At 49.1% G+C, this 24,840-nt stretch overlaps 12 protein-coding genes and 1 non-coding gene across 13 annotated transcripts; 8 read left to right on the top strand and 5 right to left on the bottom strand.

Annotated features, from left to right (window-relative positions):
- Positions 1-1,210: 1,210 nt before the first annotated feature.
- Positions 1,211-1,654, top strand: YALI1_B23609g (uncharacterized protein; the record flags this gene model as incomplete). The annotated part of the gene is made up of 1 exon (XM_501048.3): positions 1,211-1,654. The coding sequence occupies one exon, from the start codon at positions 1,211-1,213 to the stop codon at positions 1,652-1,654; it is 444 nt and encodes a 147-aa protein (XP_501048.1).
- Positions 1,655-1,711: 57 nt separating this feature from the next.
- On the top strand, positions 1,712-1,989 carry YALI1_B23603g (uncharacterized protein; the record flags this gene model as incomplete). Its single annotated transcript, XM_068282113.1, has 2 exons — positions 1,712-1,786; positions 1,843-1,989. The coding sequence occupies 2 exons, from the start codon at positions 1,712-1,714 to the stop codon at positions 1,987-1,989; spliced, it is 222 nt and encodes a 73-aa protein (XP_068138214.1).
- A 2,234-nt stretch (positions 1,990-4,223) lies between these two features.
- YALI1_B23579g (uncharacterized protein) lies at positions 4,224-6,125 on the top strand (the record flags this gene model as incomplete). Its single annotated transcript, XM_501047.3, has 1 exon — positions 4,224-6,125. One exon carries the CDS (start codon positions 4,224-4,226, stop codon positions 6,123-6,125), a length of 1,902 nt encoding a protein of 633 aa, XP_501047.3.
- Positions 6,126-6,497: 372 nt separating this feature from the next.
- On the bottom strand, positions 6,498-6,771 carry YALI1_B23554g (uncharacterized protein; the record flags this gene model as incomplete). Its single annotated transcript, XM_068282112.1, has 2 exons — positions 6,498-6,672; positions 6,728-6,771. The coding sequence occupies 2 exons, from the start codon at positions 6,769-6,771 to the stop codon at positions 6,498-6,500; spliced, it is 219 nt and encodes a 72-aa protein (XP_068138213.1).
- A 2,435-nt stretch (positions 6,772-9,206) lies between these two features.
- YALI1_B23522g (uncharacterized protein) lies at positions 9,207-9,956 on the bottom strand (the record flags this gene model as incomplete). The annotated part of the gene is made up of 1 exon (XM_068282111.1): positions 9,207-9,956. The coding sequence occupies one exon, from the start codon at positions 9,954-9,956 to the stop codon at positions 9,207-9,209; it is 750 nt and encodes a 249-aa protein (XP_068138212.1).
- Positions 9,957-10,589: 633 nt separating this feature from the next.
- YALI1_B23515g (uncharacterized protein) lies at positions 10,590-10,898 on the top strand (the record flags this gene model as incomplete). Its single annotated transcript, XM_068282110.1, has 2 exons — positions 10,590-10,643; positions 10,686-10,898. The coding sequence occupies 2 exons, from the start codon at positions 10,590-10,592 to the stop codon at positions 10,896-10,898; spliced, it is 267 nt and encodes an 88-aa protein (XP_068138211.1).
- Positions 10,899-12,218: 1,320 nt separating this feature from the next.
- YALI1_B23467g (uncharacterized protein) lies at positions 12,219-15,461 on the bottom strand (the record flags this gene model as incomplete). Its single annotated transcript, XM_501045.3, has 1 exon — positions 12,219-15,461. One exon carries the CDS (start codon positions 15,459-15,461, stop codon positions 12,219-12,221), a length of 3,243 nt encoding a protein of 1,080 aa, XP_501045.3.
- Positions 15,462-16,980: 1,519 nt separating this feature from the next.
- Positions 16,981-17,446, bottom strand: YALI1_B23447g (uncharacterized protein; the record flags this gene model as incomplete). The annotated part of the gene is made up of 2 exons (XM_068282109.1): positions 16,981-17,274; positions 17,318-17,446. The coding sequence occupies 2 exons, from the start codon at positions 17,444-17,446 to the stop codon at positions 16,981-16,983; spliced, it is 423 nt and encodes a 140-aa protein (XP_068138210.1).
- A 169-nt stretch (positions 17,447-17,615) lies between these two features.
- On the top strand, positions 17,616-18,099 carry YALI1_B23443g (uncharacterized protein; the record flags this gene model as incomplete). The annotated part of the gene is made up of 2 exons (XM_068282108.1): positions 17,616-17,822; positions 17,866-18,099. 2 exons carry the CDS (start codon positions 17,616-17,618, stop codon positions 18,097-18,099), a joined length of 441 nt encoding a protein of 146 aa, XP_068138209.1.
- Positions 18,100-18,128: 29 nt separating this feature from the next.
- YALI1_B23440g (uncharacterized protein) lies at positions 18,129-18,683 on the top strand (the record flags this gene model as incomplete). The annotated part of the gene is made up of 1 exon (XM_501044.3): positions 18,129-18,683. The coding sequence occupies one exon, from the start codon at positions 18,129-18,131 to the stop codon at positions 18,681-18,683; it is 555 nt and encodes a 184-aa protein (XP_501044.1).
- A 569-nt stretch (positions 18,684-19,252) lies between these two features.
- On the bottom strand, positions 19,253-20,128 carry YALI1_B23420g (uncharacterized protein; the record flags this gene model as incomplete). Its single annotated transcript, XM_501043.3, has 1 exon — positions 19,253-20,128. The coding sequence occupies one exon, from the start codon at positions 20,126-20,128 to the stop codon at positions 19,253-19,255; it is 876 nt and encodes a 291-aa protein (XP_501043.3).
- Positions 20,129-23,028: 2,900 nt separating this feature from the next.
- Positions 23,029-23,100, top strand: YALI1_B23391r. Its single transcript has one exon. It is a non-coding gene; the product is annotated as a tRNA-Thr (tRNA).
- A 600-nt stretch (positions 23,101-23,700) lies between these two features.
- Positions 23,701-24,417, top strand: YALI1_B23385g (uncharacterized protein; the record flags this gene model as incomplete). Its single annotated transcript, XM_501042.3, has 1 exon — positions 23,701-24,417. One exon carries the CDS (start codon positions 23,701-23,703, stop codon positions 24,415-24,417), a length of 717 nt encoding a protein of 238 aa, XP_501042.3.
- Positions 24,418-24,840: the final 423 nt, after the last annotated feature.

Here is a 24,840-nt window from a genome sequence, read left to right as displayed (position 1 = left end):
AATTGCTGTTGTCTGTGTCGGCGCTGCGTTGCCGTGGTTACCTTTGAATGGGAGGGGGGCGTGTTTTTAACCGGGCTCGGCCGTAACGTCGTGGGGCGGCGTCTGACTACGCCTAGTCTGATCCCGTGATGGTGTAGTGCAGAAGTGTACTTTTTTCTACTGCTGGATAATATAGGGGTTGAGTTTGGGAGTTGGGGGAGGGTGGCGACAAAGTGGAAAAGTAACAATTTGGGGGAGATTTTGATATCATCAGAATCAGAGGAATGGGAAGAGTTTTCAGATATAATTGGATTTTCTATTGGACTATTATTGGGTGTTTTATATGGAGGTTGTGGGGAGAGGGATGGGACTGTAGTTGGGGACCAATAGAGTTACTCACTATTACTTGGAAAATTACTTAAACATTGGGCGCGTGGAATAGTGCTATTAGATAGACGTTCAACAATTGGAAATGTAGCCAAAAAGTGTTGTATATATAACTTCAAATATGAATATCATAGGGCTATCTCTTCAATTCACCCACTGAGTCATGTTCGGTTGCTTTGGGTGGCGAAAACAGCAGAAACAGCAAGTCTAGAAGAAAGAGAGGGAGAGGAAACTGGAACAATCGGACACACTTCAGAGAAGATGTCAACAGCAATGATACCGTCTGTAGCCTCATTTTCTCCTCTTCCACCAATGATTTTGACGTCAGTACCTTATCAGAAATTTTCTGTTGATAATAGCTTCACTGCATGAGAGTCAGGTCCGTCACAACTGGGTATATTTGTATGGGATCAGGTGCTAAAATTCTTACTGTAGCATTACAGTCACTCTAAGAAGATAATGGGCCAAAAATCACTCAAATAGCTCCATTATTGGCTACATTAGATCCACCCCTGTTTTCCCCCTATGTAACTCAAATGCATTTTAGCTGCAGCAAAAAAACCAACCTCCAAAAAATCATCACCACTTTCCAAAACAACCAAAACAGCAAATTCTGATCCGAACCTCAGAAAGCACAAACACGTGACGGACTCGGCGATACCTAAATCACGTGAAACACCATAAGGGAGCCGATCGAAACCCCTGACGCGACACGAAACTCCAACTGCATTTATCGACCATCACATCACATCCACAACGCCACCACCTGGATATTGATCGAAGAGAAAAAGGGGCGCCAGATACCACCTGAAACCTTACTAAGCATCATCAGACACCGCACAAAATGGTGAAAATCCGCACTTCACGATCGAAAGCGCCTCCAGCTGGATTTGACGACATCTCCGATATTCTGCAGGAGTTTGGAGACAAGCTAAAAGACGCCCAAAACGCTCCAACCGAGGGAAAGAAAAAGAACCAGTTGTTATGGGACATTTATCGCATCCATCACCAGCGGTCTCGATATGTCTATGAGTTGTATTACAAGAAGGAGGCCATCACCAAAGAGCTGTATGCATATCTTCTGAAGAAGGGGTATGCCGATCAGAATCTCATTGCCAAGTGGCGAAAGCAGGGATACGAGAATCTCTGCTGTTTGAGGTGCATTCAAGGAAAGGAGAACATTCACGAAGGAACTTGTATCTGTCGGGTTCCTCGAAAGGATATCAAGGATGACAAGCCGGTGGAGTGTGTGACTTGTGGGTGTCGGGGTTGTGCTTCGAGTGATTAATCGACGAGTGAATGAGCAGTGAATCACAGCCACTAGTCGCAGCCTCGAGTCACAGCCATGAGTGAATCAACGAGAGTCCCAAGACTGGGATACAGCATTATCAGGTTTGGCAGCTGCACAACAGCTACCATTGTCTGACTATTGGTACAGGGCTTAGTTACTGAGTATCATGATACAGTCTGTCAAAGTTTGTGCCAGTATCTTTCGCAGCTGGAGGATACGACAGCCAAGTACCACCGACCAACCGACAGACGGATCTCCTTGGGCTCATACCGTCCCGGAGACAATGGGTGAACTCCAAGAGAAGGAAAAAGGATACCGTTAAGACTTTGTAATATAACTTATGGACTGGGGATGATTCCAGTAGAGAACGTATAGGCCCTGGAATATGATGTAGACGACTGTGATGGGAAACATGATCTTTGCCGAGTTTCAATGTTTCAATGTTTCAATGTTTCAATGTTTCAATGTTTCAATGTCTCCACCTGCCCACCTGATTTGCAAGGTGCCATCTCCGACACCCTCAGGACAGGAGTAGAGTACTGTACTCCAGCTCTGCGGATTCAGCTGAAACCAGAGATACTCGCGGGAGAGACCCTGCTTCAACCCAAGCAGGACCTAGCTCAAGCTTGCCCTGCAGGGTTCAGATGTCCAGAGGTGTAATTTTCTTGCCCTACAGAGTTCGGAGTTAACATTCCAAACTCAGCCTTAACGCCGATTAGCTAAGTTGCTCTCCTTTAACCTCACACGACATTGCAGTGTGGGACGAAATACCCTTCCCTTGTCTTTACAGTTGGTTTTGTGTCTCTGCTGTTTGTGTCTAACGTCCGACTCGTTTCGCTTGAGTTTTCCGCCGGTCATGTGACCGTTGGAGCTTACCTGGGTGGGACGTTGCCATGTTGGGGTAATGGACCTGGGGTTTGGCAATTTTTATTCCAGCGGGGGATAATTTGGGGGTACCTGAATGGCCCAGACCAGACTGCTTCCCCATCGGTCGCCTCATTCCGGGGTTGTAGTCGAGATCAGAACCCAGGACCAAAAAACAACAGTCAGAACCCAATAGCTTAAAAATGTGGACCGAACAGGACGTCGGAGATAAGCAAGATGGCCACAATATTGATCTCGGACAGACAAGAAATTAACGCCGTTAGCTTTGGAAGACACTGTTTACTCAATACCTGAATTTTTGGACCCTTCTGGCCCGTTTCAAAGGGACCTACGCCCTGCAGAACAGTCTACAGTGGTGCCAATGCTAAACGAGCTCTACTACGATTGGAGGAAGCAGGAACCGGGGAGTAAGACATTTTTCGCCCAGATTCCGCACCATTTGATTGCTTTGATTTGGTCAAGTCCAATTCTGCATTCCGTCAAAGTGGGGTGTAGATATATGTGGGGAAGTCATCACCCATACAGAAGAGCTTCTAGATCTCAGGTATTTGTGGTTCCAGACTAGAAAATCGTGGCTATACTCGAGATTCAATTTTTTAAGACTCGCCAACCTCTATCGCCTCACTTACCACTATACCCACCTAGCTCAAGCCAATCTTACCCACTGATAGGCCTGTGTTCAACTTTACCACGTCCCGATCGGGGTGTGTTTCAAAGACAATTGGTGTATTATTTCCCACTAAATGGGTCTTTTTCACCGATTGTCGATCTGCCGCTCATTCCGAAAGCGCGGCGTCCAAAAATAGCCCGATGTTTGAACATGAACAGAATGCATCGAATCATGGGCAAGAAGCGATGCCGTTTGATACACTCATTAAATCGCTCTAAGACTTGTCTACATTCCCACACAAATGCCCCACAGTATTACACCAGAATGCTAGCGGAGAGATCGACGCTACTTGTAGCTCCTGATCTAAGCTCCGGACCAGATCAATGGTTTTTTTCTTCTTTTTTTTTTTTTTTTTTTTTGGTATCAGACTGCGACTACAAGCGCAATACCACAAGAGAACTCTCCCTTCTTTACATTCTTTCTTGTCCTTGTAATTCCACATTCTCACTCTCATACCGTCCCTGAACACACTTCCAGTGCATCTCGACAAGATTAGTGGGTGAACAAGTTCAAAAAGATGGATGACTATGCCATAAAACCGGCCCTATGCAACAAAACCGATCTTATGCAATAAAACCGATCTTATGCAATAAACATGCCTATTATTCAGCTCAACTCCACTCACTTATTACCGACGAGACGACCATGTCCCAGAAGCGAACCCATCCACAGATGAGACAAGAACTCAGCCAAATAGCTGCAGTACTTACTTAGACACCCCTCTCCATGATCACCCTCATAATTGTAAACACAATAGAAGACTGAGAAGCAGTATCCAGTGTCTACCTCGAAAAAATATGGGCTAAACTGGTCTTATTCCTTCTTGGGAGGTACTTGGGAAGTTCTCGACCAAGTCTTGTACATTCCAATAATGAAATGGTTCGGATATGATGCCTGGTTATTCAAAATCTTGCGACGGCTCAAGTCTCGCATCTGTACATATAACCCAGGAAGTTCCCTTCTTTCTTCCCCAGAAACAACAAGTTCATACACTCACCAAAGTCTTTCCATATGAAGTTCTCTGCCTTCGCTTTCGCCTTGTTGGTCCCCATGGCTATGGCCCTCGTCACCGACGACCCCGAAGCCCTCAAACAGCTCACCTACCCAACTGTCTTCGGAGGCGCTCCCGATTTCTATTCCAGCCCGGAAATTGCAGCCTCGAACATTGTGTCGTCGTTCAATACTTGGCCTCAGTCCAATATGGCTGGTGCAAAGATTCCTGCTGCCGCTGACCTCGCTCTCAAACCCGACAACGAACATCTTGTGGAGGCCCTCAAGCTTCAGCAGGAGTATGTCGCTGCAACTAACAAGCCCGATTGGAGAGTCGCTGTTCAACCTCTTGATCCTAACATCCGAGAAGTTTCTCAGTGGTTGATTAATCAAGGAACCCAACCCCCCACCGGCTCAGACTACGAGCACGCGGCTCGTAATGTCTATCTCATGTACGAGGCCCAGATCGCAGCTGCCTACACCGAGCAGCTGGGTCTTGCCCAGATCATTGTCGACTCTCTGCCTGTCAAGCCTGTGAATCCTGAGGATCCTACCAACCCGGACGAGAAGCCTGTGAATCCTGACGAGAAGCCTGTTAATCCTGATGAGAAGCCTGTGAATCCTGATGAAAAGCCTGTGAACCCTGACGAGAAGCCTGTGAACCCTGACGAGAAGCCTGTCAACCCCAATGACAAGCCCGCCAACCCGGACGACAAGCCCACCAACCTTGACCCTTCCGTCATTGAAGATCTTGAGAAGGAGCTCAAATACATCGAGGATGTCCAAAAGGAAATCGAAGATAAACTGAAAGAAGCAGCAACCACCGATTCTGAATTGAAGGGGAAGATTGATGATTTGAACAAGCAGATTGAAGATCTTAAAAAGTTGATTAATGACCTCTCCTCTCCTTCCAAGACCGTAATCGACTCCAACAGCAGCATTGCTGACCAGACCTACGCTCTGTGGCAGTTGGTGCAGGAGTTGGCCGACAAGGTGGCAAAGGAGGCTGGTGATAGCCACTCCGAAGAGCTCCAGAAGCTCGCCGAAAAGCTTCAGACTCATGCTGATTCTCTCCATGTCCTATGGCTCCAGCTCCTGGGTGGCAACGCCGATAGCAAGGAGGACTCCCCAGTCGACAAGCATGAGGATGACTCCGATTCAGGATCCATCCATGATGATGGTGATAAGGACGAGGAGACTGCAAATGCCAATACCAACAGCAACAGCAACAGTAACAGCAACACTAACTCGAACGTCAACGTGATAGTGATTGGCGGTGATGGTATCCGTGGTGGCTTCTCCAACGGCACTGTCACTACCGTGCATGTCACCGATGTGGCTGTCACATCTGTTGACGCCGAGGGAGTCACCCACACCGGAGTGACCCAGTCCACTGTGACAGTCACGGTTTGCAACAAGTGCACTGAGATTGCTGGTGGTGTTGACCGAGTCACCACATATGTAACTGACTGTCCTGTTAGTATTGTTGATGCTCAGGGTGCCACTCAAGCTGGAAACACCAAGAGCACCGTCACTTCTACCATCTGCACGAAGTGTGACCATCCTGTTGAGACTGCCAAGGCATCCGCCGGAAATAAGGCATCTACTGGTGAGAAGACCACCACTGGTGAGAAGACCCCCGCTGGTGAGAACGCTTCTACCGGTACCGACGAGAAGACCTCCACCGGCGAGAAGATTCCCGCCGCTGCCCCCGCTGTTGGACCGGTTGCTGGCCCAATTGCCGCAGGATCCGAGGGTGACACCACTCTTCTCCTGACCCAGACCCTGACCCAGACCATTGGAATTTCCACCGTCAGGCCTGCCCAGGCCACCGCTCAGATCAACCCTCCAGCCCAGGCCAACGGGGCTGGCAAGCTTGTCACCGCTACCTTTGTTCTTCCCCTGATTATTGCTCTTCTTTAGCCGATGTAACTTTTTGTTTGATTAATTGATACCGATTCAGTAAGTTGATCTAATCTCAAATATGCTGGGTGTACTGTATATACAGTACCATCAAAATCATAACAGTAACAATAAGATTACTTAACAATTAATTATACCTCATATCGTATCACAATCCTAAAACCACTATCCTACTACATACTGTACTGTATCCAACACACACAACACACACACAACACAACAGAGTCGTCAAGATGCCAACACGAGAGATACATACAAGCAACACAAGATATCACTACAAACCGTTTTCACACCACCGCCCCACCTGAAATCAAGGCCCCTTGCCGCGCACACAACGTTTCATCACCGTCTGGAACCCATAGTATCATCGATCTAGGGTGCGAGAGGGATGGTGTGATAGCGTGAGAGTTGTGATACTTGGATTGCTACTTCCGCGAGATACAGTAATACACACTTACCGAGCCCATGGCTTATACGACCCAACTGATACCATAAGTCCCGAAAATCTGTGATACCACCTACACAGAACCCGACAGTCTCACAACACCTACGAGTATATGCTGTATGTACCGTGCGAGTATGTACTGTACAGTATGTGCTACACTTGTACGAGTGCTTGTACACCCACAGATGCACACAGATGCATGCCACACTCTCCCCCTTCACCAGGCCGATCTATAGTGTCACTTCCTTTTGCTGCTACGGCTTTTACCACTTCTACAGAACGCGCAACTTCCAACAATACTTGTGTCAACTCACACCATTACTGCGCACGTTTTACTAAGATATGATAATTTATATTATGATTAGTGTAACAAAATGGTTCTCACACTTACAGAAGAGCAGCGAGAATGGGGAGAGCTGCCAGAGCTCCAGCAACGAGCTGAGAGGCTCCGTTGGCCTGGGCAGGGTGGTCAGCAGGGGCGGTAGCCTGGGGAGACTGGGGGACGGCGGAAGATCCACCGGTGCTGTCAACTCGGAGAGTAGACTGGGGCTGAACATCGGAACCATCGCCAGACTGGGAGTTGTTGTCGTTGCCATCAGATCCGTTGGAACCGTTTGTCGTTGCCATCAATCCGTTGCCGTTTCCAGAGTTGGAAACCGTTGGAACCGTTTCCATTGCCATCGGATCCGTTGGCCGTTGCCATCAGATCCGTTGCCGTTGCCCAATCAGATCCGTTGCCGTTGCCATCGGACCGTTGCCGTTGCCATCGGATCCGTTGCCGTTGCCATCGGATCCGTTGCCGTTGCCATCAGATCCGTTGCCGTTTCCAGAGTTGGAACCGTTGGAACCGGTTTCCATTGCCATCGGATCCGTTGCCGTTGCCCATCAAGATCCGTTGCCGTTACCATCGATCCGTTGCCGTTGCCAGATTCCGTTGCCGTTCATCGGATCCGTTGCCGTTTCCAGAGTTGGAAACCGTTGGAAACCGTTTCCATTGCCATCGGATCCGTTGCCCGTTGCCATCAGATTCGTTGCCGTTACCATCGGATCCGTTGCCGTTTCCGCCATCAGAACCGTTGGCCGTTACCATCGGATCCGTTGCCGTTTTCCGCCATCAGAACCGTTCCGTTGCCCATCAGATCCCGTTGCCGTTGCCATCAGATCCGTTGCCGTTACCATCGGATCCGTTGCCGGTTTCCGCCATCAGATCCGGTTGCCGTTTCCAGAGGTTTGAACCGTTGGAACCGTTTCCATTGCCATCAGATCCGTTGCCGTTACCCATCGGATCCGTTGGCCGTTGCCATCAGATCCGTTTGCCGTTGCCATCAGATCCGTTGCCGTTTGCCATCAGGATCCGTTGCCGTTGCCAATCAGATCCGTTGCCGTTACCATCGGATCCGTTGCCGTTGCCATCAGATCCGTTGCCGTTTCCGCCATCAGATCCGTTGCCGTTGCCATCAGATCCGTTGGCCGTTGCCATCAGATCCGTTGCCGTTTCCCGCCATCAGATCCGTTTCCGTTGCCATCCAGATCCGTTGCCGTTTTCCCCCATCAGATCCTGCCGTTTCCGCCATCAGAACCGTTGCCGTTTCCGCCATCAGAACCGTTGCCGTTTCCGCCATCAGAACCGTTGCCGTTTCCGCCCATCAGAACCGTTGCCGTTTCCGCCATCAGAACCGTTGCCGTTTCCGCCATCAGAACCCGTTGCCGTTTCCCGCCATCAGAACCGTTGCCGTTTCCGCCATCAGAACCTCCAAGTAGAAGTTTGCAGTAGGTGCAGTATTAGTGACGACTGAACCCTTTGCTGCCGCCAGTGGTAGAAGTAGAGGTCTCATCGGTGGTGGAAGGGAAAAATCAGGCTCCACCAGTGGAGAGGCAGGGGACCGCCAGTGGAGGAAGCATCAGCTCCACCAGGGTAGAGGCAGCACCGTCGTCAGTGGTAAGAGGCAGCCCGTCAGTGGAGGAAGCATCAGCTCCACCAGTGGAAGAGGCAGGGGGCACCATCAGTGGTAGAGGGCAGCACCGCCATCAGTGGTAGGAAGTAGAGGTCTCATCGGTGGTGGAAGAGAAGAATCAGCTCCACCAGTGGAAGAGGCAGGGGGCACCATCAGTGGTGAGGCAGCACCGCCATCAGTGGTAGAAGCAGCACCATCAGTGGAGGAAGCATCGCTCCACCAGTGGTGAGGCAGCACCCCCATCAGTGGTAGAGGCAGCTCCGTCAGTGGAGGAAGCATCAGCTCCCACCAGTGGAAAGGGCAGGGGCACCATCAGTGGTAGAGGCAGCACCCCATCAGTGGTAGAGGCAGCAACCATCAGTGGAGGAAGCATCAGCTCCACCAGTGGTAGAGGCAGCACCGCCATCAGTGGTAGAAGCAGCTCCGTCAATCAGTGGTAGAAGCAGCACCACCAGTGGAAGACGGGGGCATCAGTGGTAGAGGCAGCAACCGCCATCAGTGGTAGAAAGCAACCACATCAGTGGAGGAAGCATCAGCTCCACCAGTGGTAGAGGCAGCACCGCCATCAGTGGTAGAAAGCAGCCCGTCATCAGTGGTAGAAGCAGCACCATCAGTGGAAGAGACCGGGGGCATCAGTGGTAGAAGCCAGCACCACCCATCGGGTAGAGGCAAGGGGCACCATCAGTGGAGAGGCAGCACCCGCCACGGGGTAGAAGCAAGCACCATCAGTGGGGAGGCAGGGGCACCGTCAGTGGAAGAGACGGGGGTATCAGTGGTAGAAGCAGCACCGTCATCAGTAGTAGACGAAGGAGTATCCTGAGTGGAGGATGCAGGAGCAGGAGCAGAAGTCTCACTCTGATTGTCCTGGTTAGTGGAAGTGACGGGAATCTCGGAGGTAGCCTCAGAGGAGGCGGGGATAGTGGAGGAAGGGTCGGGACCAATAGAGACAGTGACAGTGACATCGGGGTCGTTCACAACGATCTTGGCATCGAGAGCATTCTCGGCATGGCTAGCAATGGTTTGAGCCATGTACATGTTGAAGACAGCTCGTCGGGAAACCTTCAAGTCTTCAGCGGTGTAGGGCTGGGGGGCCTTGCCAACAACCCACTTGATGGCATAGATGGGAAGGGTGGGGTTGACAGCATCAGTCCAGTCTCTCCCGCTCTCAGCGGAGTACTTGAGAACCTGCCGAAGGCCCTCAACGAGCTCTTCATGTGTGGGGGGATGAGAAAGATCCTGGCTGTTGACGAAAGGGATATCAAGGCCCATCTTGAGAGCGAGGGCACCGGCATCGGTGACAATGTTAGCGGCGGCCAGACTAGGGATAATCTTGGCGTAAGCAGCAAAGATGTGATTAGTCTCAGGGGTCTCCAGGTATGCGAGCTGAGTGGGATCGTCAGTTACGACTAGACCAAGCGCCAAGCCAAGCATGGCGGCGAGAGTGAGGACTGAGAACTTCATAACGAGAGACTGTGGTGGGTGGGGAAGCTTTTGATTCTAACCTCCAAACAAGCAGATGTGAGCGGTTATATAGACTGCCATCTCGAGCTGGCACCTTGCAGAAGTTGCCCTTCCCAACTGGTCCATTCCCGGAATGTACGAAGGTTGATGGGAAATTTCGCAAGCCGGAAGCGGCTGCAGTTTACCTACTGTACTGTAAGGTACAGCGGCTTTGTCTTCGTGAACATTGACAAACTGCGACGCGCTTGTCAAGCATTTTGAAGCGGTCGAGAGATATATCGAGTGTCATTTGATATGGTATATTATCTATCAAAGCTGGGTCCGGGTCCATTGGATCGTCAAGTTGTCCAACTCTCTGCATAGCATTCGCGGATAGTCTTGAAGATGTTGCTGTCCATGTTCGCCAATCTCACAGTCACTTTGCTCTGGTTTGGATATTGTGCAGGGCCGTATTGTTGAGAAAACCAAATTTGCAACAGTGTATTGAGCAAATGCGCGGCACGCGGAATACGGGATCTCAATGCCGGCTTTGTACATGTACAAGTACAGTACGATACAAGAAACCACAGGGGTTGTTGGTGGGGTAATCAAGGGTACGGTTGGATGCCCAACAGTGGGTATTTCCATGTGTCCTCTGGAAATCTGCTAATCTATGTGGTTGGGTGGACTTTTCAGTGCTGATCTATGTAGAGATATTAGCACAAGGATGCCAGGACATTTTGGACAAGTCCTTCCACCCAACGAGCGGAAGCTCCCGCAGTAGTAGATAGCCTGCATACGGGCTGCAGGTGTACAAAAAGCCCTGCAGAGTGTATACGGGAGCATTTACGATCTGTAAAACAGATATGCGTCACGATGCATGGGATTTCCAGATGCGGTTCAGCATTTCCGGGAGTAGATAGTTTCTCGTGATGGGGAGAGTGTCAGCAACAGGTTTTCGGCCCTTGGAGATGGAGTGGAGACACAAATCGACCTTTCCAAGGGCTGAAATAGCTATTCTCAAGGTGAAAAATGAAAATAAAAAATGAAAATAAAATAAAAACAAATTTTGAGGTTGTCATTAGGGTTATAAATGCAGGTGGCCAATAGTGCGGAATATACTTCAGGGTCCAAGGCCCGGACCCCCACAACGGCCGCATTCGGACAAGTACATGGAGGTACCCGCGATCGACCAGCCTGCTGGAAGGAAGATCCGGGGAAACGGACGCGCCTGTGCCACTGCGTTTATTTCCGCAGCAAGCAGCTCAAAAATGTAGCCGTTTGGGCCGTCATCTCGGCCTACTTGTAGCATTGTGAAGATCAGATGGTCGGGAGATTTTAAGATTGTCTAGCGAATTTTCCAGCGAACCGCCGGGACTTAGGGAAACAGTCGTGTGCTTTTATATTGGCTACGGGAAACAGTCGGGTCCCTTTTTTTTGGCTACGAGAAACAGTTATGTCCCTTTCTCCCCCGTTTGGCTCCGGTTCAGGGGTTGCAGGTTTTTTTGCTCGTGTGAACTTAACGCACTCAAGCGGTTGCAGCCACAGCCAATACGAGCACAGCACCCTGCGATTGAGATCCCAGAATGCATCCCTGGAGTTGCTAATCTAATTGCTTTCACTTGTACTTGTTTAGTATGCACACTTTTTTCCCCCTTGCTGCTCTGCATATTTCAGTCACAGCTCTTCGTATTTCCAGCAGGGTAGTCCGTAGACATAAACATGGTATCGTAGTGCAACCCGACAGCTCTTGAATGGCGTTGCAAGTGGTTTCAAAAGTAGCCTCCATTCACTACCTTAGGTCGACGCTAAGGAAGACCCTAAAGGTTCATTCGAACAGCCCTACTTATAGCTCTAGTAGCCGTTGACATGGCTGTACCTTTGAGATCTCGCATGAAAAAAATAGTCGATCGTTGCAGCTCCAAGCATGCCCTCGCAGCCGCAGATCTGCTTTGGGCTTGTTATAACCCCTGTAAACAGCTTTGCAGCGCAAAAGTGCTCAATTTTGCTGCATGGTTTGTCAACAGTTGGTGCAGGGCAAAAACAGGAAGCGCAGGGGGCCTTTGTTGTTTCCAAGACATAATCGGTTTTGAGAAAGAAATTGCCTCTTTGGGAACAGCCTGCATACAAGGGTGGCCGCGATGACCGTGGCTCGTAAACAGCCCTTCATGGCTTCTCCAAAATATCACCAATATCAACTACTCTCAACATGAGAACCAAAACCAATAAAATACATTAACCGTTACTTGTACATTAGAACCATCGCTTCCACCAAGAAACGCCCCTTCTGTCCCGATGACCTGCAATCTGACGCTCCTTCAACCGACCCTGCCGGCAATAGACAACCGCAACAATCATGTCCCGCAGACGAGCCTCGGAAACAAGGGGGAAACACGTTCTGATTGAAGGAGGGATGCGCAGAACGGCATTGCCAGGAGACCGGAATCGGTTGGACCAGACTTGCTGCTGTAGGGACGAAGTGATGAGGAAATCCAGAGACCGCCACTCATTGACCGTAGCAATATCACGAGACTCGAAATGAGCGGGATCTCGTGACTCAGAGAACCGCCGCTTTCCATTTGTAGCAACCACAGAAGACGCAGACGCCTTGGTGGCTCTTTCAAACGGAGACAAGATCGAGTTTTGACGATTGTGGGTCTTTTGAGGAGCCGAATTGCCAATCACATGGGTGTTGATACTGCCCAGATCCCGTGATTCGCCATGGTCACGCGGAGACCCTAGGTCCGTAGCCCGGGATGTGGAGTCGGGTGAGGCCGGAACGCTCGTGGCCGTGTGCTGCGAAATGGTAGTCTCGCCCGACGTATCACGTGGACGCGTGGTATCACGTGGGTGCTGCGGAAAATCAGAATCACGTGATTGGGACGCTTCCCGCGGCCGATTCGAGTCACGTGATTTACTCTGAGCACTCGCCTCTGACTCGTCAAACTCGGGAATGCCATATCGGGAGGTAAAGTCGCGGGACTGCTGGCCATGGGACACACTCTTGGGCTGCTGCTCACGTGACTGCTCACGTGTCCCATTAATACCTACCGTGTGCACATTGACTTCACTGAGCTCAGAAATGATGGACATGTCGTCGTCGTCGTCCTGAGTAAAACCAGGAACAGAGCTCTTGGGGTGCGCCAGATTCACATGACGAAGCTTGCTGGTCACGTGAGGAGGCTCCATCGTGGACTTTTCAGCTTCGTGGGACACGTGGCCCCGATTATGAAACACGCTCACGTGACCTTCGTCATCTGTGCGTCTTCTTTTGGCGAGCCGTTCAGCCCGTGCAGCCTCGATTCGAGCCAGCTTTTCCTGATCCCGGGCATTTTTCTCGCGAATCTCGCGCTCTACCCGGTCACGTGCTTCCGCCGTTTTACGCTCGTGTTCCTCTAGGTCACGTGCCTTCTGGGCTGCCTTTTCAGCATCACGTGAAGACTTGCTGTGAGTCTGTTTGGCAGCTTCAATGATCTGAGCCATGGAAGTGTTGGGCATGGTCAGATCAGCAGGAAGACGGGGCTCACGTGACTGAGAATCACGTCTGTCATTTTGTGACCCTTCTGCCTCACGTGACTCTCGTATTTGCTTGGTATGTTTCTTGATTGCACTGGCCTTGATTCGATCGAGAGAAGTGTCTGCCATTCGATGCTCACCGAGCAGATCACGTGATGAAACAACAGCAGGTTCAACGGTAGACATGCCTTGATCGTGCGACTCATCGATTTCACGTGACTCACCATCCCCACGAGCCTGCTTTGTGTGCTTCTTGATGGCGCTGGCCTTGATTCGGTCCAAACTAGTGTCCGCCATACGGTGCTCACTAAGTAGGTCGCGTGCTTGACCGTTCAACTCTTCACGTGACTCATAATGTGACTTATCAGTAGCTCCTTGAAGTTGCGACCGGTCACTTGTTCGATGATCACGTGATGACAGCTTATCCTGCAAATACCGCGATTTGAATCTGGATGAGTCGGTGGAATCACCTGAACGAGCAGTCTCGTGGGACCGGATAGACTCATCGTGCGAGACCTGAGATTGAGTATCAGGGGCATCACGTGCCTCCATTTCCACCTCAACCTCACCTGATTCTCCACTTTCAGACTCAATGGCATCCTCTTCCTCCTCGGCTTCAAAGCTCTTATTCTTCTCTCTATTGCTGGTAAAGTAGTTGATGTTTGAGAAAGATTTTTCGTGGGACGATTGCTCACGTGGCTCCTGCTCCCGCTCCTGCTCCCGCTCCTGCTCCTGCTCCTGCTCCTGCTCCTGCTCCCCCTCAACATCAACCTCGAAAGACTCCTCGAGAGCCGAATCAGGAGCTCCTCCAGGACTGCCTCTGTCACGTGATATGCTAATGTCATGCGATCGGTCGCCGACTCCTGCAAGCGACACCCGGGAACGGTCACGTGACGGAAGCGGGGTTCCTCGACGAGCTCTGGCCGACTCGTCGCTGGGTTCTTCGTCGTTGAGAGGAACGGATACGGTATGTGTACGGGAAGTGGTGTCACGCGACTGGCTGGGGTCACGCGATCGGTTAGCGTCACGTGATCGAATGTTATCGCGCGACTTACCAGTGTCACGCGTTTCCATTTGATTGAAGGAGACTCCCTCAGCTTGAGTGAGCGAAACCTCAGCTTGCCAAGACTCGAGACCAGAAACCAAACGAGAAGTTCGACGAGTAGAAGGATCACGTGATCGAGAGGAAGGGTCACGTGATAGATCTGTTGGGACTGTTTCTCGGGTAACCGTTTCCCTCAGACTTTTGACTGGAGGAGCTGTATCCTCTTCCTCCGCTTCCGTGACATTATCTTGAGTAACTATCACTGAAGGAACCGAAGAAACAGGCTCCACAACAACAGAACGAAGATTTCGACGCATGGGTCGCCTAGAGGATGTCTGTTCACGTGGTTGAGTCTGAGGTGACTCGATCTGGTCACGTGATTCAACTCCATCTCGAGACTCAATCTGTCTGGCTACACCTGCAAATAGTGAGTCTTGGCCAGGATTGAGATTGTGTGATAGCGACGGAATTGAATAGTCACGTGACATAAATGTTGAGCGTGTATCGTTTTGGGGCTTCTGGTCACGTGTTTGGTCACGTGTTTGGTCGCGCTCTTGTCGCTCAGGCTCTGGCTCTGGCTCCACCTCTTCCTCTACAGTCATCCTCGTCAGCGTCGGTTCACGAGATCCGAACCGTGCCTGAGAAAAGTCACGTGACGCTCCTAAGGTCTGTCTGGGCGTGGTTCCAAACGTCTGGGCATAATCACGAGTGTTTCCAAAGTCCAGCATTCGGCTGGGTTGGCCTAGACCTCTTGATTCCACTCGCCGAGGCTCTCCAATGGCGTAATTTGAAAATTTCAGCCGCCCGATCGATTTGACGCTCTTTGGAGTCTTCCTAGGTGAAGTTGTAGGCTTAGGAGTTCCAATAGGAGCCGTCCAGGTCGGTCGATCTGGGTACGTCTGTCTTAAGGGAGTTTGATGGGGGTAATTACTCATGTCGGGTCGCAGGAAAGTCGAGCTGTGTAATCACGTGATCTCAATGATTGTAGTTCAGTTTTCCGCTTGTCGATACGAAGCTCGGTTCACGAGATGGATGCGGTGTTCTGATGTCCTTACTGAGTGTTGTTATATTTCAACGCGTCTGGTAAGGTGCGTCTGCAAGGAGATATGGGTTAGGGTTGGGAGCTTAATGGGGATCGCATACTGGTGTGTTAAGGAAGTTCCTTGTATTTTCAATGAGGAGTTGGGAGGTAGAAAAGATGGAAATAGGTATTTAGAGATTGATATTACAGCTTTCCTACTTTTTTGATGGAATTTCTGAAGCGAAACAATTGAATAACTTACAGCCCCAGCTACAGTGATGAGATTAACACAGAAACTGAACTAAATGAAGCAGGAGAAAAACGTCTTTCAAATGATATACTAAATGAGTATATTAAGGATAATATACCAATTTTTTTGTGGATATAGAAGCGACTTTTAATAATGGAGCTCCCAATAAGGTTTTGACACCCGGTTTGTTCTTGAAAGTCAAATATTCTTCGATTAGTCATCACAACATACCATATACCTATCTCCGTTTACCCGCAAACAAGCCATTTTCCCTCGCCTCGAGATGACTCAGCACATTACTCATCAGTTTCCGCTTGGCAGGAATAGACTCACTCGTATATCTAGGTTAAGAGTCAATAAGGCCTTGTTCACCAGTTGAGGTAAAATTACGGGTTCCGAAGGGTGCAATGTGACCAGTATCAGAACCTGTGTTTTATGGGGATATATCCGCCGTCATTTTTCCAAGGCCGTTTGTGTCGCCTCGGTCAATTGCCACCCAGCTGCACGCTTCTCATTATCGCCATCTATTTATATCTCACGCCACCAGTGCAAACTGGATATCTCGCCATATGTGCTCTTGGCAAGCACAGCCCCCATGCAACCGGTGGCTAAGGTAAGGGACCCGACAGGAGATCTGTATAAGTGGTGCTTATGAAGCGTCAGAAGAGGGCCAAGGCCATCTTATATATGCTTTTGCGCCCGCTTCTGTGTTACTTGGGGGCTCTGTCACATGTACTGTGGTAGAGCAAAAGTGACAGGCCCAGCACTTGTCATTGCACCTGCACGGTGTCAAGTCATATCCATACGTATGCGTACAGCCCGAAAGTAGGTTTCGGGGTTAGTGTACGTACCGAGGGTGTTTTGTAATTGATGAGGGAAGGATATATTTGCTATTTCGACATGAGAAAACGATTCGAAGTTGGCACATTAGTCATCTGGCTATTTTTCAGCTCCCAAATCGGCCTACAACCCCCTTTCTTAACACCTCCCAATGCCTGGTGGCACCTCTCATACATCTCCCAATCTGTAGAGACAAAAATACACTTCCCATTTTAATCCGCATTTTTAGCACATCCAGAACACCGTCTTCTACGTTCTACTGTACACCACAGAAATTGCATAGTGAGTATCGAGAGGTTTGGCTAGGAGAGCTGAGGAGGACGAGCGGAGGACGATAGGGGCGTCACATGACGACGATTGGATATGCTACCACAGCGGGTCCATGCCACAAAGGTTCAAACGCCGGTTGTGTGATAGGTGGCGAGCTGACTAGAGCACTGTAGTGGACAGAGATGGAGACAGAGATAGAGACAGAGACGGACCTGAGGGGAAGACAAGGCAATTCTGCGTTACAGAGGATGTCCTCTGTCCGAGTCTGTTGTGGTGATGTCGCTGCTCTCTGTTCGTGTTTGTCGTTTGTGTTTTTGGCAGTTGTTGGCTGGTTTGTGGGAAAAGGGGAAAAGGTGATGGAGACTATCTCAGCAGATAGCGGTGATTGTGTTTATGCTGTCATTAGACACAATCGTCGATGGGCTTGTTGCTGAGCTCTCTACTGACGTTGTCGTTCTTTGCGTGTCGCAAACTGAGCGATAACACTGTTTAGGGGTCACAGCGGGGATGAGAACTACGGAACTGTTGCGCGTGCACATTACGAGTGAAGTACTCCTATTTTACTAATGGCACACACACTTGCAAGACTTACTTGCAGTGTTACTACTGCACTTGTGTTGTACGCCCATAGACGCCATCTGAAACATGTCTCAAGCAACGAACTACGACACAGCCATCGCACCCAGCTCTATCAACAGAACCACTTGAATGGTACAAGCGAGACAGTCAACCCTTGACTTGCTGCGACTTATGACACAGTGGTTTGTCATCCATGACAAGCTCTTCTCTGCGATATGGTTCGTGTCGTGGGTACAAGTGTGCACTCTGCAGTTTGCTACTTTCTACTCAGTTATCGATACCACTTTGATTGTCTTCCACTTAACCACCGCTTGTCCCTCGATCTATCTCGACCGAGTCTCACAAGCTAAATTTCAATCTGAGACATGCAGATCGTCAGTGTGGAGAGCTTTCTTGTGTGATCACTGTAGCCACTGAGGACACCAGTACTACCCAAGACTTTCCAACCATCGTCATTACCACTCCCGTCAAGCAGGCACTTATCAGGCTCACCTGCCAAGCCTTATTAGCTAATGTTTCTTTCTTTTCGCTCCTTAGCTTGTGCCTCTGCGAGTACATAGGTGGATCCCGCATCTTCGCTCGCTCTCCTGGCCTCTGTCCCACGTATTCGTAGGACACGCACATCAAACCGAACTAACACAGATGTCACTTAACCCCGACCCACACACGCGACGACGATCGTCCAGTATACTGCGGCACCTCGAGCCCGAAACCATCACTGAACAGAGCGACCAGAACGCGCTGCCCAACCTCAACGCTACCTGGGTCAATAACAAGGGCGCATGGGGAGTGCATTTCTTCATCATTGGCATTCTCAAGATCTGCTTCGATCTCATCCCTGGCGTGACCCGCGAGCTGTCCTGGACACTCACCAACATCACCTACGTGATTGGCTCTTACATCATGTTCCATTACGTTACCGGAATCCCCTTTGAGTTCAACGCTGGCGCTTTCGACAACCTGACCATGTGGGAGCAGATTGACGACGGTGACCAATACACACCCGCAAAGAAGTTTCTGCTCGGCGTGCCTATTGGCCTGTTCCTCATCTCCACCCACTACACCCATTACGACTTGCACATGTTCATTCTCAACCTGCTGGCGTGTCTGGTGGTGGTCATTCCCAAGCTGCCCTCTTCCCACAAGCTGCGAGTTGGTCTCCCCGACCTGTCTCCCGATACTCCTTCCACTTACTAGGGCTGATGGATTGATGGCTAGTTGAGCTTTGCTGGCGCCTCGGGTTGACAGCTATGGCTGCGACCCGTTTTATGAGAAAATTATAACAGTGGAGGAATGGAAATAGTGAATTTGTATTTGAGGAGAACTTGAAGGTGACTGTAGTACGATTCGTAAGGGTCTATTTCATGATCATTTATATATATCTGTACTGCACTAGTACAGAAGTGTCAGTGTGAACTGATCAAAGTCAATGGCCTCGTTGCCGTTGTTCTGCTGTTGCTGTGCACCGTGGAGGATTATGAAGTATCTGCGGGTGACATCTGGAGCTTTAGAGCTAGTTGAAGGTCAGTCCTATGTGATAGAGGTCGTGCAGTACATACTGTGGTGTATGTGGTCGCATTTTCCAAAAGGTCCCTGCACTGAGACCAGCTCAATCAGAGAGCCAGCAGCGGTCTTGAGACTTGGAGGAGAACGCGTACATGTCCTTGAATCAGAGAGTCAAAGACATTGCTTCGCAGTCTAGATGGCATCGGACGTTGCGGTAGGCTGAAGATCGTTCGGTTGAGATATGGCGCCGCTCTGTCTCCCTAGAACTCCTTCTTATAACACCTGAACAGCAACATCGCTGCCTGGGCGTCAATAACACTCGAGTGTTCCCCTTGTTGAATATTCAGATCCACACACTCTTTCATCACATGCTTCAGGGATGGAGTCTTGCATCCACAAACCGTCTTAAAGTACTGTGGCTTTTGAGTGTCTCTGATATCGGCCCGGGGATGGTCCAATCCCAGAACAGCCAGATCATTGATTAGAGCATGGCCGATAAGAGTTCTTCCATTGAGCAATCGTTTGACCCGTTCCTGAGCCTCGGAAAAGGAGATTCCGTTGGCCACCATGGCTGGAGTCACTCCGCTGACCCATGTTCTCCAGTCTGTAACTCGTTCAATCGGCTTCACATACTCGTCCATCAGCACATGGCCGTAGTAGTTGACAATGGAGACCCGGGCCAGAATCGAACGGGCTCCATTGGGTCCCACGCCCACAAACTCACAGTCCAGCGCAATGAACTTGCCCGGAGCACATTTCCATCGAGCCAGAACGGGCTCTATCGGCTGAGGAGGCGCATGCAGCGCTTCTTCGAGTCCAGCATCGTCAGACTGCAGAATCGCGCCCAAAGTCGGCCGAGTCGGATCGTTTTTGTGCACACGAGCCCGCAGAGGAATCTGTAGTGCCTGGCACTTGATGACTTTGCTTTTAGCCACGTTCTTCGCTTTGCTGAGCCCCGGGTCCAGTTGGCCAACCACCTTTTTATTTTCCGATTTCTTCGCACGCCACGCCTTCGCGCGGTTCCGCTTAGCGTCTCCAGGCTGTCCCTTGGCCCCTCCCCCCGGCGTCGACGCCTGAAGAGCTTTCCAGTTTGGAGACAGCGACATGTTGATGAAATAAATTAGCCCTCTGAACATACTTTTGTCTGCAGGCCACCATGCATGGTGATGTAATCAGAGACGAGGGGCACGGGGGTGAGAGAGCAAGTGTGGTAGGGAAACGAGTACGAGTACGTGTAACGATTGTTACCGCCGTGCAACAATAGGGTAAAGTGTGAGTACGAGTTATTTGTTGTGGTTGTACAGTTGTGGAATCCGGACTTCAAGACTGCTACGAGGCTAAACTAGTTTGTCAACTACGCAGTTTCTGATTCTAAAGTATCAATTGACAATAGCATTCTTTTAGATCTTGACGACAAAGACCTGCTTGGGAGCGTCTATCTCAACAGTCTGATCGCGAAACAGGCATGGAATTTTCGTACCATTGACTATTTATCTGACTAGATTGGCTCTAGAATATTCATAAACTTGCACAAGACGTCGTCATTGATTCCACAATCGTGAGCTTCCTTCGTCCTCAGCTCCGGGAGTAGTCCTTTGGCTTCCTCCAATTTCTGTGGGATAGAAGCCAGTCCAGCTAGTTCATACTTAATATCAGCAGGTGACAACGACTTTCGGCCTGGTTGGACCCAGCCATTGGCCTCGATGTTCCTTCAGCTTTTTATTCGAGTTTTGTCAGAAAGCTGCTCACTCAGAGGCAGCACCGTTGGAATCCTCATCCTTATTTTATTTTTAATTTGACAATAACCGCTGAACTTTTTCACCACACCAGTCCATATTGCGGTGCCACCTATCCTTAAGCCACGCTCGTTATAGGGAAAAATGGACACGCTGGGAAGCCGGTATTGAGAGTCCCAGTCCAACGGCTTTGTATTTTTAAAAGAGGCATTTTCACCCCGAGTTTTACTCTGGGTGTAGCAAAATTTGCGATTGGAAATGAGACTTGAAGTTGCCGTTATCCACGAAGTTCCGCGAGACGGAAATCCGATCAATGTTGCACTTGTCGATCACAATGTTGCGAACAATGAGATGCCCATTGTTTGCGCGAGACATGAAGTTGACCCATGAGAGGTTTGAGCTCGGTTCCCTAATATTTTCAACCCACTGGACATATTTGATATCATTATGATTACTGGGACTGATCTCATTCAGTTACCTCTCCATGATATTGTTGTGTCGTCTCTCAAACACCAGGTAGGAAGACAACAAGTCATCGGCGAGGAAGAAGTCGGTGATAAGCCAAATCACGAAGTCCCGAGCGTCGGATCTGATCTCCAAATACCGATTTATAGGACCTAGAATGCTTTTACATCGGGTCTTCTTAATATTGTAGAAGGAACAGGATAATGCAGAATGGCCATGCATCAGGTTTCGAATGTCGTCATTTCCCATATATCTTGATGAAGGTGTTGAAGGGAAGATAGTCGTTAACACGTTCTTCTTTGACGTCTTCGTCCTTGTACTTGACAAAGTACAGTACAGTACAGTATGTACTCCTTTTGTCATGTCGTGGTCGGCAATTCGGTAATGCTTGCGACCCTCGTCCTTTGCCTCTCCAGCCTCGTTCTGCCTTCCCGAGAGCTATCAGAAAGTCTAGTTGTTTCGATTCAATGTCAACCAGAAACATTCTTGAACCTGAAGTTGTACAAAATGGTCATTCTTCCGATTCAGGGCCTTCATGACTTGTTTCTGCTGTAATATGTCGAGATGTATCTGCGCCCTATACAGTATATTGTGACAGAAAGGAGGAATACACTTGTAAACAGTCTCAAGAAGTTCTCAAAAGCTCTGGGGATGAGTTCAGGCGATGTTCCAGGCGTAGATGGACTTGTTATTTGGGTCTGGAGCAATTGTTGAGAAATGTTGGTACCTGCGAAGACATGGGTCCCCACAGGTTGTTTTGATGGAAGTGTCTGTTTCTCAAGCACCTCTTGGCCTGGCCTTTAACCACAATTGATTGTGCAAAAAGTCTCTAGCTCGTCGGGGGTGTCTGAACGGTTAGAAATGTCCTCACTTCCTGGGTTGGCGCTATCTGAGCCGAACGTGAAGCTACCATTGAGGCATATATGGTAGCTGATAAAGTGTCCAGGGCTAAATTGTGGGTTAGCGCAACGCTTACTGGCCATGTTTGAGTATAGTATGTACATAATGAGAAGGATGTTAGAAGCTGAAAAGTGTTATTGACCTGGTTGGTCAGCCCCCTAGCTTTTTGAAGAGTTAACCACTTGGAACGTTGACACATTCGCAGATTAAGTACAAGTGGGAAGTTTCACCGCTATAGAAAGAGTAGCAGCTTCCACCAGCTGCCAGGGAAGTCCAAGCACGTCATCTAAACATCTGCCTTACTTAGTGATCTGCAGAAATCAATGACAGCAACAGTAATGACAGGACACATACAATTTACTTGAGTCTGTCACGCGTCGTCCATAGCTTTCCTCTCTGACGTAGTACATCTTTACTCGTCACTGAGATATTCGCATAATCAGTGCATAATCCATGTACAGTACTACTTTGTATAATCAGAATGATGGATTGTAGCTATGATGTATAGGATTGGTGTATTAGTCAAGTGATTGCGTATTGAATTCATTGTAGGAATGATTTAAATATATTTATTCTTTAGAATCTTGATGTCGGATGATAAGAAGTTGGACTTGTACTTCTACAAGATTTTTTTGTATGCGTCTCCCATTTGTCTCTCTCTCTCGTACTTGTACAACTAGGCTCAAATTAAGATAGAAGCACTTGTAAGGGCGTGAATGGGCTCTCAAACAATTCTGCATTACGTGATATCTTGTCAAAATGCTCTCTCAAGCACTATCTGGTTTTTTTAATTTTTTTTATGTATTATATTTATTACTTTTTTAATTTTTTTTATTCAAATGGGTTCATTACATTTTTTTATTCTAATGATTCATTGCAGCTGACAAATCAAAACCAGTCTCCAGTGAGTCCAACCACTGATGGAGAAACAAGCCGCCTTCGTGGCCAAGTGGTAAGGCGCAGCACTAGTAATGCTGAGATCATCAGTTCAAATCTGGTCGAAGGCATTTTTTTCCTTAAAGCGAGGATTATACGAGCTGTTTGTGATGGGTTTTCATCAGTGTCCCAGAAACCACCTTTTTGTGATTGTGTGTATAGTCGAGTTGAAATTTTGATGCACCTATGTTCCAACAGGTCTCAAATTTACCACTACAGTAGCTAGCTAATTGTGTTTCAATACTGTTACAATGTTCCTCTGGTGACACTGTTGTGCTACAGTATGTACAGTATGTCGTGTTCAACACCTATAACCTTGAACACAGTTTGCGCTCCTGTCCTCTTAACCATCACTCAACTTGCTCACCCACACACCTCTCTGATAATATCCAAATACCACAGTATTGCTTTACACGATACTCGCTTGATACCTACTGTACTGACGTGTATACTTGGACACAGAAACTTGCTCCACTGGTCATCTTTTGCTGTTACCACTTGCAGACAGTGATACCTACATCGAAACCGCGATACCTGACCGTCACCGATACACTCCACTGACACACCATTGATACACACCGTTGATACAAGGACTCATACCTCACCACTGATATACAGATATAAACATTTGGCACACACTTCTCGCACCCACCCGATAGCCCCACCTCAAGATGAATCTACTTACCATCTTAATCTCGACACTGCGCGTCGTGTCAGTTCTGGCACGACCCATCTACTCGACTCCAGTCCACGTGTCCACTGGACCTATCCTTTCGCGACGCTCGGAATCGACCGACGAGAGCTACGACCAGTGGTATCAGAGTCTGAGTGAGCGTCGACACAAGCTGAATATGGCATCGAAGGAAATCCAGGCAAAGCAGCACAAGGAGTCTGCTAACCGCATCAAACACAGCACTTCGCAGAACTTTGACCTGGAGTACGAACCCGACTGGCTGGATGGTCTGGTGATTCAAACAAAGGGAATGAAGGTGGGAAAACACTCTTACAAGGTGCCCCACAATCGTGGGATCGATGCGCGACGAGGAGTGCCCAACAAACAGATATTTGATGCCATCAACGAGCCCGAAGACGACGCCAATTACTTTTGGGATCCCAATTGCCCGCGGTACAACCAGACGGCTCAGGATAAGATTCCCAACTACCCTCGCCCAGGAGTCATTGATCCTCCTACTCGTTCACCTGCTCGCGGAGATGTGGAAGCCAACAACAAGAACGATAACGGCCGAACTGGTCAGCGTGGCAGTTCGGATGACAGAGGCAAGAAAGGTACGAAACCTGTCCAGTTCTCATCTGATGCAGGCCTAAGTTTCAGGGCTAGTAGCAACAGTCTTTTTATTGCGGTGGTATACTTGATATGTCTCCTGTAGTGTAAAGCGGTGTTTTCAGCTGATGATGTTTTATAAGCTGTTTATGTTAGCAGGTTACTGTTTATGTAATTAAGGGATGTACACTATAGAATTGTAGATGATCATATCTGATTAACCGGACGGCGTATGATATATATATTCGATCACCTCAAAGCTAAGCACAGCTTGATGATTCATTTGATTGCGATTACAATATATTGCATCACCATATGGCTATGACCCAATTATTGCATATTTTAAATTAACTCAACCACAAATCGAACCCCAAACCTTGGCAAGTATATGGAGAGATGCAAAATCGAACTGACAACCGGGGCTAAATTAGCCTGCTGCATTCTCGAGGCTGGCGCGTCACACACAGAACGATACAAGACTAGACAGCGGACTATTGATACAATGGCGCCCCCTACAGTGAGTACGAAG

Source organism: Yarrowia lipolytica, chromosome 1B, assembly GCF_001761485.1.
Source record: "Yarrowia lipolytica chromosome 1B, complete sequence".
Classification (NCBI taxonomy): domain Eukaryota; kingdom Fungi; phylum Ascomycota; class Dipodascomycetes; order Dipodascales; genus Yarrowia; species Yarrowia lipolytica.
Note: the sequence above shows the minus strand (reverse complement) of the source record. Positions and strands in the feature narration are given on the sequence as shown.